This window comes from Echinops telfairi, unplaced genomic scaffold (genome assembly GCF_000313985.2).
Source record: "Echinops telfairi isolate 266 unplaced genomic scaffold, ASM31398v2 ScPeMD7_7463;HRSCAF=8501, whole genome shotgun sequence".
Classification (NCBI taxonomy): Eukaryota; Metazoa; Chordata; class Mammalia; order Afrosoricida; family Tenrecidae; genus Echinops; species Echinops telfairi.
The window spans coordinates 1,864,225-1,877,270 of NW_022111363.1; the positions used below are offsets into that span (position 1 = coordinate 1,864,225).

Sequence of the window (13,046 nt, forward strand, 5' to 3'; positions counted from 1 at the left end):
CCCCCCAGTGTGCTAAAAATTGTTTTGTTTTGAATGAAGGAAAAAGATATATAAGGTTAAAAACCCCACGTCACCCCAGTCAAAAAGCAGCCGGAGGAGGTACCTCATAGCTGCCAGGCCTCTACCACATGTTCCAGCAGGGCAGGCTTCTCCTCCAGGGCCAAGACACCAAGACAAGGTGGGGCGGGAGGTCTGCAGGCACCGAGCTGGCAGCCGGAAGAGACGCGGAAGAAAAGACACACTGACCGTCACTCGTCTCTTCAAATGCAAGACCACCCTGGCTGCCCTCACCCAAGACAGACACACAGGATCAGAGGACACACATGCCGATGGACCTACAGGCCCCGCACTCAGACCTGAGCATGCTCAGAACGGAGCGTGGCGTCGGCGTAGGCCGAAGTGTTGCATGTAGCCGGTCTTGAGCAACACTCCTCTCTGGCCTCCCAGTCTGGTCCAGGGTGGAAGGAGAGCGTGTGTGTGTGGCCATGTGGCGCTCTGCTGAACAGTGCAGCTTGCCAAATCAGTAGGAGATCTGAGGGTGGCTTTCGGCCTTTGCTCTGTACAAATACAGGGCGTGGTCGGCCACATGTTTCTCAAGCAATATACACAGGGAGGGCAGCAAGACCTCCAAACAGCTGTTAGTCAACAGCTGGCCCTGCAGCGTGGTGCTGTCCACCTGACTCTGAACGGGCCTCTCAGGGCTGGGCCCGAGCTCTCCCACCCGCCCTGCTTCCCCACCTCTTAAGCATGCTGCTCTCTGGGGGCACCAGCCCCTGCACTGCCCTGGAAACCAACATGGACCACCCAAGTCCCTGTGGAGGCACCGGGCACTGGTGCCCCCAGCTCCTCCATCCGGGAACCTGGGTGGGGCCAGCAAATGTAGTCTGGTGCCCTATCCTTTCTCCCATGCCTCGACCTGTATCTTTGGATTATTAAGTTACTTCTAGGTATATCAAATGGCTCTGATGGTTAAAAAGTTATAAACAATTATGAAGCCCCTTGCTAAGTCAGGACAGACACCAGGATGAGAAAAATAAGCGGAAAAGACGCAAGTAATCAGGTCTAGTTTTTAAAGACAGAAAGGCCTACCATACAGGACTAATGCTAGTCCCCCCATGTGCCCCACTAATACACACTCTTGCTGGAAGGCAGTTTTGGAGGGCCCTAGAAAGGTCTGCTTCAGAGCATTCCTGCACACACCTCCGGGGCCGGGGCAGGGAAGGGACCTCTGTGTGCCCACAGAATAAATATAACCCAGTGCCAATGCTGGGAGGCAGCGACAACTGTGGGTTTGCTATCGAAACAATGAAGACCGGGATGATGCCAGGCTAGGGGGTGATGCTCCAGACAGCCCGAGTGCTCTTTTGGGAGAAAGGGCTGCAGGTGGAGATGTCAAGACTGGCCAGGGGAAAGAAAAGAAACAGTGACCAGAAGTTCCCTAAGAATTTCTTCCATGTCATAGACATGCCCGCAGGCCTGCCTGTCCACTGTCAAAACAGCAGTCCAACAGCCACCGAGTTTCCTGCTGATGTAGGGGCTTTGCGCAGGGCTGCAGCTGCTGCTCGGTGTGCTGGCACTCCAGGGTCAATGATGCTCCCTGAAGCGGGACGGCTGCACGGGGCCACAGGTGTTGATTCAAAAGCTGAGAAGTAGGAGAACAGACTAAGGGCGACATCTCCCCACTCCAGCTCTGTAAGCTCCATGCAGCCTTGTAATGAGGACCTGGTAGGGTTCACTTGGGTCCAAAGGCTGCCAACCGGAAGGGCAAACAAATAGCATCTACCTTCTTCCACTTTCCCAGAAAGGAACGCGCCCCACCTGCTTCCTCCAGGCGTTAAATGGCTATCTGCATTTCTAAATACAGTTCCCTAATGTAGGCTGAGTGCTTTAGTCTGAGTTTTCTGAAGTCTCACGGTCTATGCTGCGGTTGTCTCTGACATTAAGCTCTAGGGTCTCTAAACTCTTTATCCTGACCCAACCCCCAGCTTAGAATCAAGTTTAAGCCAACAGTGGTTAAAGATCAGGACCCAGAGGTGGGTGGCCAACCTTCCCCAACACCTTCAAACCTTGCTAAGGCATAAGATTAGCTGCAGACATTGAAGGATCGAAGAAGATCCTAAATAGTGTGGGAGATGGTGACAGGTCTCAAAATAGTGGCAAGGAAGCCTTCCCGACAAGAAGAGTCGGGGCCCAGCAGCTCAGCGAAGAGGGAGACAGGCAACTGTGAGGAGATGCTCTGTTTAAGCACGTTAACGGCCCTGTTGTCTCCTCTGAGCTAGCCTGGACCTCCGTCTCCCGTCTCAGTGGCTGACCCAACAGCTTCCAGGGAATCCATTCAGACGCTGGGCACCCACGAGACCTACACAAGGAATCTGAGCCAGAGCACTAGGGCTAATGGGCAAGTCTAGATGGATCTTACCAGGCAGGGCAGCTCTGTCTCTAAAGTAACTAGGAATAAAAACCACACAATCTCAGTGGAAAGAACTACTTTGGGGCCAAATGCCACTGCTAGACAGCCCAAGGACAATCCCCCACTATGGACACACCAACAGGTGGTGGCAAGGAAGAACACATGGTCTAGCTGACACTTTGGCACCAGGCAAGCACTCATGGACATTTGCTGACTGACACGGTTAGGACAGTGAGCTCAGTAGTTGGGAGACCACACACAGGGCTAGAAAGGCTTCTTTCTGACTTTCAGGATGTGAGGTAGGAGAATATTCTGCAGCAACACCACTGCTCACCATCCACAGAAAGGAAGAGGGCTTATTTCTGGGGCCTTAAATGGAACATACATAGTTAGCCCTATTTTGCGAATAAGCTGTTGCAAAACAAAATGAAACAAACCCCCTCCCCCCCACCAAATGCTAAGTTTGCTGGTTGGACCATCAAACAATTTAATTTTCAATAGAGGAAATAAACATCTGAAGGAGGGGGAAATCCCCCCCCAACCCCTCCCTGCCGCCCCCCAGGGGGAAAAAAAAACAGAGAAACAATTGCATTTTTAAAAAATTCTAGAAGATCCTAATAGTATGAAGTGGCCTGAGAGTGTGCGTGGTCAGAGGGACTGGAAGGAGGGCTCGAGGAGGAGGGCGCCCTCTGTAGGTCTTGTCACCATGGACGTGACCGTCAACAGACACATGCTGACGGGGTGACATGTCCAGAGCTCTACGCTCATGGAGGAGGCCTGGAGAAAGCCCGGTCCTGGGCGTCCTGGCACCAAGGCCAGTTCTGAACGGCAAGCCATGGGGAGAGAAGAAAGTGGACCTGATCAGGCAGTCTACCCATCTGAGGAGAAGGGAGACAGCAAAGTGGGTTTAATCACATGGACCTGCTAGTTAACTGAGGAGGAACTCTTTATAACCGGAGGAGGAAATGGGGGCGGGGCCTTGCCCCAAATGGCAAAACACCAAACACGGAGGGATAGCTTCATGAAAGGAGGGGTTTGATTACTGGTTAAATTCACAGCAGAACCAAATAATTAAAAATTGCCATACGAATCACTAGAGGTTATCAGTTATCTTGCAAACCGTCAAAACTTGACTGCCACCAAGTCAATGTGGACTCAGAGACGGAGGGGCCGGGAAGAACTGTGCCTGCGGGCTTTGAGATCGAAACTCTGTATGGAACCGGAAAGCCCTGATTTCTCCGAGGAGTGCTGACCGTGTGACCTGCTGACTGCAGTTAGCAACCCAAAGCATCACCAACCACTACCTCACTGGACCTCCTACGGGGAGCTTGGACACAGAAAGATGTAGGAAAAAGTTCTGGAAAGAGCCTTAAGACCACAGCCGTGTGAAAAATGTTCTTACGACTTGCCTGGAAATCCCAGAACTCTCACAAAACGGCCGAAGCTTTCATCCTGCACAGACACATGTCGGGCACGCCAAGTTCTGCTCAGCACAGGCACTGGGCACTACAGCCACAGGCCTGCCCATTAGAGCCTGGCCAGGAGAGGAAAGGACCAAACTGCCCTCGGCAGGGAGACCGTGAGCTCCAGAGCTGTGTGCATGCCCTGACCAAAAGGGGCGCCGGCAAGAGCAGCCGCAGGGCCCTAGCTCTCTGCCTGCCTCCAGGCAGCAGGGCAACGTCCACTGGCAGGCAACAATTTTAACCTGGATGAGCAGAGAGGTGGCTGTCATTTTTTCTAGTTCATTCTCTAAGCCTTTCATATCTAAATAACAGGTGAAACGGAAGGGCACCTTAAATGCAGCACTCTCCTGGCTTTGAGAACATTGTTTACGATTTCCTACATCCACCCTCCCCTAATCCTGGACCTCTGGTGTTGTGTCTGTGGTGGGCAGCGCTGCTTCCTGTCCTAGAGCAACACCATGAAGAGGTGACCAGGACAAATCCACCCCAGGTCCGGTACCATTGATTGTGGGAGGGTGAAGGTCTCAGAGGCAAGAGGATGGAGCAGAAAGACCATCTAAGGAGAGCTGAAAGCCACGTGAAACGCGAGTCGGAGTTTTAGACCCAAAGGTGACAATATTGGAAGGAAGGGTGATCTAAGGAAGGTACTCTCTGTCTGGCCCCCTCGAGACAGACAGATGCTATACATCTTGGGGAGGGCAGAGCGATCAGCGGGTCAGGCTCTGCCAGGGAGGGAGGTCACACAGCGCTAGGGAAGTGGGCAGAGACACTCAGGCAGCATGGAGACCTGGATAACACTGCAGACCAGACTCTGCACCACAGAAGCGGCCAGCCTTCCCTCTGCCTAGCCAGCCAGTGTCCGCAGCACAACAGGTCTGACGACTGTGGGGTACAGAGCCCCAGGGTGCAGAGGCCGGGAGACTGCGAGGAGAGAGGAGGAGACGTTACGTTCCCAAAGCCACAGGCACAAGAGAAAGCCAAGGTGTTGGGGGCACCTACCATGGTGGTACCCCACTCTTTACAAAGATCTATCCAGTTCTGAGGATAAACGCCGAGCAACCCGCAGGAGCAGAAAATACTGCTCTGGGAAGAATGAATGCCCGTCCATGTCGTGCCACTTCGGGGACAAGGCAGCCATAGCAAGTGGCTGAGGCTCCCCAAGAGCTTCATGGCCTCCAGGTCGGAAGGCCACCCTGGAAGCAAATGCTCTTCCGTTCCCATGAAGTAGAAAACTCATGACTTGCATCAGGGCACAAATCGGGCACCAAGGCAACCGTCTCCCGCAGAGAGTTTTCTGGGGAGGGCGTGGAATGTGTGTGAAGGCCTCCATCAGTCATTCTGTGATTAGGATAATTACAATCTCTTATTTTAACAAATTCAATGTTCCTATAGAAACAGTGCTTTGGAGTGGCCAGTGTAGCTGCTAGTATCAAATATGATTATAACGATAAAGCAACAATACTCCTCCCGCATCCCCAAACTACCAAACAAACCAACACCACCATATGTAATAAAGAACATCCTACACGCTGTTTGGCCTCAGTACGGCTGGGGCATAGCAAGCCCACTACCGGTGACAGAACACAGAGGAGGAGGAGGAGGAAGCAGGAGGTAGGGGAAAGGGCAGTCTTCTAAAAATACACAACTTCTGCTATGCACAGGATAACCCGAATGAGAGGGGAGTGTTGGCATTCAAAGACACTCATACTAGGGTTGGGTATAATACCACAGTAAATGCAAGTCTTTTACAGATTCCTTGCCTTGGAGTAGTAACACAATCAGCAGTTTGATTTTTATAATCTCAGGACACACACAGACAGACAGACACAACATTTTTAACCCGGGAAAGTCTGAATCCTCACTGAAGGATTTACAACACAACATGTGCCCTACTGCGTTTTGGACCATCCCCCAGGTAGACTCAACTACAACACAATGTTAAAAGACAAAATCCACACTTTCTCTACATGGGGAGAGAGGACACCTTCTAATGCACGCTCAAAACAAACAAACAAAACATCCTAGCTGCTCCGCTTTCCTTCCACTGTTTTGAAATCTTGGAACCACAGTCGTGAGATCCCAGACAGACAGGGCAAAACTTGGCTGCGAGGCTCCCGGGGAAGCTGGCACTGGCAGGTGCTCGGCGAGGACAGCAGGAACCTCCAGCTTACCGGTCCTCCACAACAGCTGCAGGGAGGGGAGGTGCTAGGTGGCGACGTGGGCGGGAGAAGAAATTGAGACAAATTCCCGGAGAATGTTCTTGGCCATTTCGATGTTGTTGTGGGCAATGACCAGGGCTTTCTGAATGTCTTGGTAGGAGTAACCCTGACTCATGAGGCTCTCGATCTCACTGGAGAGCTGAGGTGAGGTGGCGGCAGCGGCGGTGGCAGTGGCACCCCCGCCCTGCTGGCAGCCACCCACCTTCCGTTCAGAGTTGATTCTCCGAGGGAACGGTTTGGGGGGCCGCTCAGGAACTTGAGAACCCTCAGTGAAGTCTAGGAGAAATAGGAAACAAAATATTTGCAAATGTGTGTGTGTGGGGTGGGGTGGTGAGGGACACACAGGTTCTTATGAATGGCAGTTAATAACAACCATTAATAACAATATGTTAATATAAAGATATCGTTATGGGGGGGAAAGATATCACTACTGTGTACACGCCTCTTCGAGAAGGTGAGATTTTAGAGCTCCAGCGCTCTCGTTTATCATAACCAAGGCTCTACTCAGAAGGGGCCCCCCTAAGCTTACAGGAGCCTCTCCCATGAACAGGACCACCTGCCATCATGAGCACACTAACATCTGTCTCTACACCAGGCTGCGCACTCGGTGACAAGCTTGCCCACGCAATATTGTCTTGTTGTTTGAAAAAATATATTGGGGGCCAAAGAAAGTAGATACTCAAGGTCTCCTTTTACAAATAAGGAAACAGAAATTGGCTAAGTTGTAGTGAACACGTGCTAACCAAGATTGGGTGGGTAGACATCACTGTCTGTTTGGGCAATGGGATGCGCTATATCTCTGTCACCAGTTGTCCTGAGAGATGTCTTACATTCCCAAAGGGACAGGAGTCTATATGCTGTTCTACCAGGCCGCCACAGGTGCAAGAACATTCCTTGAGAGCCAAGACCCAAATGTGGGCTGGCTCCAGGCCCATCCAGGGTGACCCAGCATGTCTGTGTCCCAGGGCCTAGAAGTCAGGACCCATGTGGTCTGAACCATCATAGCTTAAGCACCTCTGTCACAACGCAGGCTCACAGCAGCTAGAACACCCCTGCCCCCCACACAGGGGAGCCACCACCTCCCCTCGCCTGGCAAAATCCTAAAAAGCCTGGTTCACGGCTGAGCTTCCTAATTTGGGCCCTAGAACCAGCTTTCGTCCCCTTTGGATAGTAGGGTTTCACTCAGAAATGGGGGGGCACTCACTGGCGGTGGAATCCCCATCCAGAGAGAGCCAGGCAAAGGCGGAGCTGGCGTTGGAGATATCTGAGAGAGTTCGGCGGGCCAGCACTGCCGGCACAGGGGGCTTAGGGACGTCGTAGCCATCTTCCTCATTCTCCGACTCCTCGGCGACGGCGTTGGCATGAGCTGCCGCCAAATTCCCGTCACCTAGAGAGAAGTTTCGGCAGTTATTCCCGACTCCCTCTTCTAACATGTGTCACTGTCGGGCGGTCTGTCGTGCAGCCACGTACACGGCCAGTTTGTTTTCTAGGCAACAAACAGCTACCAAGCGGCTACTGACCAAAACCCAAAAATCCTGTGAAGCCCTGTGGGTGGAGATAAACACATAGAGAAATAAGGTCTGCTCCAATCCTGCCACTCTCGTTCTCGAACACGCCCAAGGAGCCCTGCGGGGGCGGCAGCCCTGCCCCAAGAACACTTCACAGGCCTCACCACAGAACACGGGTCAGAGAGCTGCATGTGTGCCGGCTCCTTGAGCTCTCCACTTGGTGAACCAGTTAGCATGGGAATTGAGTATTCACCACCCCCACACACAAGAATTTCGCCAATGCTACGCAGCAATGGGAATTAAACCAGGAGAGCGGCTAGTGCTCCAGGCCAGGGGCACGGGGTGCACGTGTACCTCCCGTAGAGACAGAAAGAGCTAGCTGTGTGAGCAGGAAATCAAAGAATGAAACTCATTCAACACACACTGCAGGCCCGTCTTCTAAGTAGTAGAAAGGTAACTCACCAAAGGTACTGCTCTCTGGGATGGGCGTGGCCTGGGACTGAATATTATACATGGCTTCATACGTGCAGCTGTCACCCTGCTGGTCACAGTCACTCGCTCTGTGAAGGAGAGAAAGGGCCCCGGTGATCCTCAGACCCATAACTCCGTTCACTGCAGACTCCCCGATAGGGCTAACGAAGGTGCAGACAGCCACTCCAGACTCTATTCTGTGAGGACAACAGGTTCTTTTGCCAGGAGGACGTCTAAAGCGCCACAGGTGGCTGTGCTGTTGAGAAATCCTAAGTGGCTCTGCTTACATCTAGCAGAGGCTGGATACATCTTGTTGAGGAACAGATACAGAGAAAGGAAACAAAATTGCTTCTTGGAGTGTTTGCACGCAGTGTATAGGTAGCAAGCCAAGCAGTGAGTGATGCCCGAGGAGATTCCCTTAAAGGTGTTGGTGCAAAGCAGGCTTGTTGTGAACCTACCGGGAACTCGGCGCTGTCTCCACCAAAGGCCTCTTTGGCTCTGGCTTCTGCAGGCTCAGAGGCCTAGAGGAGGGAGTCATATACTCAGCGTCCTCCTGGCTTTCGCCCTGCTCCCCAGGGGGCAGCTTTGGCACAGGAAGAGGCCTGGAAGACAAAAGATGGGAAAAGGTAAACAACAAAAACAAACAAACTGAAAAAACACCTGAAACAGGAGGCCAGTTTTAAAAAGGAAAATGAGTTTGGCAAGCTCGGCAAGGTCCGCGTGGCTTCCAGCTGCCCTCAGCTCCACCTTGGTGTTGACTTTGAGAGCCACCACAGGGAGAGCAAGGAGCCCATCCTGAGCGGCCATCTCCCCCGCTGAGGAGGCGCGGCCCCGGGGCGGAAGATGCGTGACCCGGAAACAGGCACTCGCACCGTTAGTGCCAACCAAGCCCGCAGTAGATCACCCGGGGCATCTTGGCCAAAGAGCTGGCACTCCTGTTCCTCTTTCATTAGGGATGACAGCGGGTAGACCCCCCAAAGCCAGACTGTGTTTTCCAAAGTTCAAAGCTAGGTTTGTAATTTTTTTTTTTACAAAACAGCCTATCACCTCAAAGCACTCTCCGTCGCCCTCCACACCTGTCGAGTCTGCAACCCGTCCTTGGAGGCACTTCAAACTCATCTGTGGGTGCCTCGCCTCTGGACACCCATCAGGACAGGGCAGCCACACCTCCTTCCTTTTCCCTTCCCCTAATTGCTGTCCTTTCATGTCCCTCTGCATTTCTAGAAACAAAAAGAAGTCGCACGGAGAGAGGCCAGGCAAGGCAAGTGTGTGGGGCAAGAGAGGCATGCTGTTTTTTTGCCAAAAACTGGCACACTGAGATGGCCGTGTGAGCAGGTGCATTGTCGTGGTGGCAAAACCAGTGCCCCGGCTGCCACAATCAGGCCTTTGTCACACATTGTTACACCATCTTTTCAGAACCTCTAAATAGAAAGCTTGATGAACAGTCTGACCTGGTGGGACGACCTCCAAATGCACTATCCCCCTCACATCAAAAACAAAAAAAAAGAAAAACGAGTATCTTCTTGATACTTGATTTCATATGAGTTTTGGGGGCGAGGTGATGATGGCGGCTTCCACTGGCTTGACTGATGTTTGCTTTCAGGGTCATAAGAATAGCACCATGTCATATGCTTGACACAACTGATGTATGGATTGTTCTAAGAGCTGTAAGATCCCCCAATAAGATGATCTTTTAATTAAAAAAAACCACACACAAACACAAAAGAATAGCACCTTGTCTCATCACCAGTAATGACCTTGGAAAAAAGTCTGGGTCACTGTTCTTTCACAAAGCAGACATGTTTCCACTGGACACTCTTTTCCCTGGTCAGTAAGAACCCAAGGCACAAAATCTGCAGCGACCCTCTCATTCCCAAATCTTCCATTTAAATTCGGTGAACTGAGCTACAATATAGTCCAGATAACTTCCCCATCTCTTCAATGGCCCCTCAGTCTTCAAGTGCAAGTAGTGTATGAACTTTGTCAACATTTTCGTACTTTCAGGAAGTTGACGGACGTCCAGAACAAGGTTTATCATCAATTGATATTTCAACTTCTTTGAAATGAGAACCTTCCCAGACGACGCCATTGGGTCACTAACTCAGGGTGAGTTGCTCGATGCTCCCCTAGTGGGAAACATCTGCCCAATGGTACCCCTTATGTTAGCCATGTCTATCAACTTCACAACCTACCTATGATTAAAATAACCATTGTAATATATATAAATATATATACGGACTGTCAAAAGCCTCCTCATCCTATCTCACCGTGCAAACACACTTTCTTTTCATTTTCAACAAGACAAATCTGGCAGAGAATGCTAACGTGACTTGGCAGTTGTCCCTATCTTCTGACGAGCACTCTGGGGATCATGATCTTGCCATTTTGCTCACATAAACCCTGTCCCAGAAGCTTCAGAAATGAAATTTCTGGGATACTATGCCCTGAAACAAGACAAATAATAGAATCCAGCCAGCAACTGAATGTGGAAAGAGGCGAGAGCACCACGCAGGGAGATGCAATTGCTTCCCTTCCACATACGTGTCTGCACACACGCCAAACACACGGCCAGGGGCACCCACTGCTTTTACAGCTCTGTCTGCATTACAAATGGACACAAAGATCAAACTTCACTGAGTGACAGCATAAGCTGACTTACGTTAGCTCTATTTTGTTCTGAAGGGCATCAAAAAAGTAAGATATGTGGGAAGTATAAACTAGATCTGTAATAAAACAAGCATAACAAATATATCTGAACCAAGTCTAGTTGGTGAGTATACGGTGTTTACTGTAAAATTATTTCTATTTCATTGACATTTTCTACAATAAAATGCCAGTAAGGAAAAAAAAATCATCCATAAAGATTAAGTAAAGAAAGCATTGAGGTTCTATTAAATTGGCATTCTATGATGCTCACCTTCCCGACACAACCGCTGAAGACAAAGCAGGTGAATAAGCAAATGTGGTGAAGAAAGTTGATGGTGCCCGGCTATCAAAAGATATAGTATCTGGGGTCTTAAAAGCTTGAAGGTAAACAAGCGGCCATCTAGCTCAGAAGCAACAAAGCCCACAGGGAAGAACATATCAGCCTGTGTGATCACGAGGTGTCGAAGGGATCACTGAAGACAAATGGGTGCATAAGCAAATGTGGCGAAGAAAGCTGATGGTGCCCGGCTATCAAAAAGTATAGCGTCTGGGGTCTTAAAAGCTTGAAGGTAATGAAGCGGCTATCAAGCTCAGAAGCAACAAAGCCCACAGGGAAGAAGCACACCAGCCTATGCAATCATGAGGTGTCGAAGGGATCAGGTACAAGACATCATCAGAACAAAAAATCTTACCATAGTGAATGATGGGGGGAGTGCGGAGTGAAGACCCAAAGCCCATTAGTAGGCCACTGGAGATCCCCTTGCAGAGGGGTTTAGGGGAGGAGATGAGCCAGTCAGGGTGCGATGTAGCAATGATGAAAAATACAACTTTCTTCTAGTTCCTAAATGTTTCCTCCCCGCTCCCACTATCATGACATGAATTCTACCTTGCAAGTCTGGCTAGACCAGAGGATGAACACTGGTACAGATAGGAACTGGAAACACAGGGAATCCAGGGAGGATGAGCCCTACAGGACCAGTGGAGTGAGTGGCAATACTGGGAGGGTAGAGGGAGAGTGGGTAGGAAAGAGGGAACCGATTACAAGGAACTATATGTGACCTCCTCCCTGGGGGACGGACAACCGCAAAGTGAGTGAAGGGAGACGTCGGACAGGGCAAGATATGACAAAATAACAATATATAAATTATCAAGGGCTCATGAGGGAGGGGGGAGCAGGGAGGGAGGGGAAAAATGAGGACCTAATGCCAGGGGCTTAAGTGGAGAGGAAATGTTTTGATAATGATGAGGGCAATGAATGTACAAATGCGCTTTACACAATTGATATATGTATGGATTGTGATAAGAGTTGTATCAGCCCCTAATAAAACAATTAAAAAAAAAAAAAGGAAGAAAGCATTGAGGAAAGTATTGGGGAGGAGGCATTTTCCTATACAGCTGTAGAAATAAAAAACCTGTGCACTGCTGGAGTGAACTTCAGCAAACATACTAAACCCAAAGTGTCTCTGCCTTGGACTCATTACACCCATCTCTGAAAATTTTCCCTAAGGAGATAATGAGGAATACCCACTAGAGCATTATTTATATGTAGTACTAAAATTAAAATCCTAAGTGGCAAGCGATCAGGCCTACTACTTTAAAACCATTTAAAAGTCAAGGTCATTAAAGAATATGTAATAACAAAGATGTTCAAGATAGCACCTTGTCTTGCTACAAATGCACAGAAACTTTTACTTAGCAAACTGTCAAGACACGAAGGAGCCCTGATGGCATAGCAGTTCTGAACTGGGCTGCTAACCACAAGGTCAGCAGTTCTGTACCACCAGCCTTGATGAGGCTTTATACTCCCCTAAAGAGCTACAGTCTCAGAAACCCCATTCTACAGGGTGGCCATAAGTCAGACCAATGATGGCTGTGAGTTTGACATTAGTTTATCAAGATTTGGAGCTATTGCTTTTCAACATATACCCTCCCACTGATGTCTACACATTCCTGAAGGCAGCATTTACCCTACCCTGAAGGAGCCCTTGTGGTGTAATGGGTTATGTGTTGGGTCAATGGTTCAAACCTACCAGTGGCATCTCTTAGGAAACAGAGGACGTTTTCTGCTCCCATGAAAATGTGCCACCCAGAGAGCTAGAGGGGAAGGCCTACGCTGTACTGTAGGGTTGCTGAGTCCGAATGGAAGCAACAGCAGTGACTGTGCCCCCTTGGGTTTGCACCACAGAACAACAACAGTTTTGCCACCTTCAAGAGACTCACATAAGGGAACCGATTACATGGAACTGTGTGTGACCTCCTCCCTGGGGGACAGACAACCGAAAAGTGGATGAAGGGAGACGTTGGACTGGGCAAGATATGACAAAATACC

The 13,046-nt window shown here is 50.1% G+C and overlaps 1 protein-coding gene across 1 annotated transcript in view; it reads right to left on the reverse strand.

Moving 5' to 3' along the window:
* Positions 1-7: 7 nt before the first annotated feature.
* Positions 8-13,046, reverse strand: part of CBL (Cbl proto-oncogene) — an 81,485-nt gene continuing 68,446 nt past the window's right edge. Inside the window, exons 13-16 of the mRNA XM_013007276.2 lie at positions 8,530-8,673; positions 8,063-8,160; positions 7,297-7,479; positions 8-6,368 (exon numbers count right to left, since the gene is read on the reverse strand). Coding sequence (XP_012862730.1) covers positions 6,079-6,368; positions 7,297-7,479; positions 8,063-8,160; positions 8,530-8,673 — 715 coding nt within the window. The 3' untranslated portion in view covers positions 8-6,078. The remainder of the gene's footprint in view (positions 6,369-7,296; positions 7,480-8,062; positions 8,161-8,529; positions 8,674-13,046) is intronic.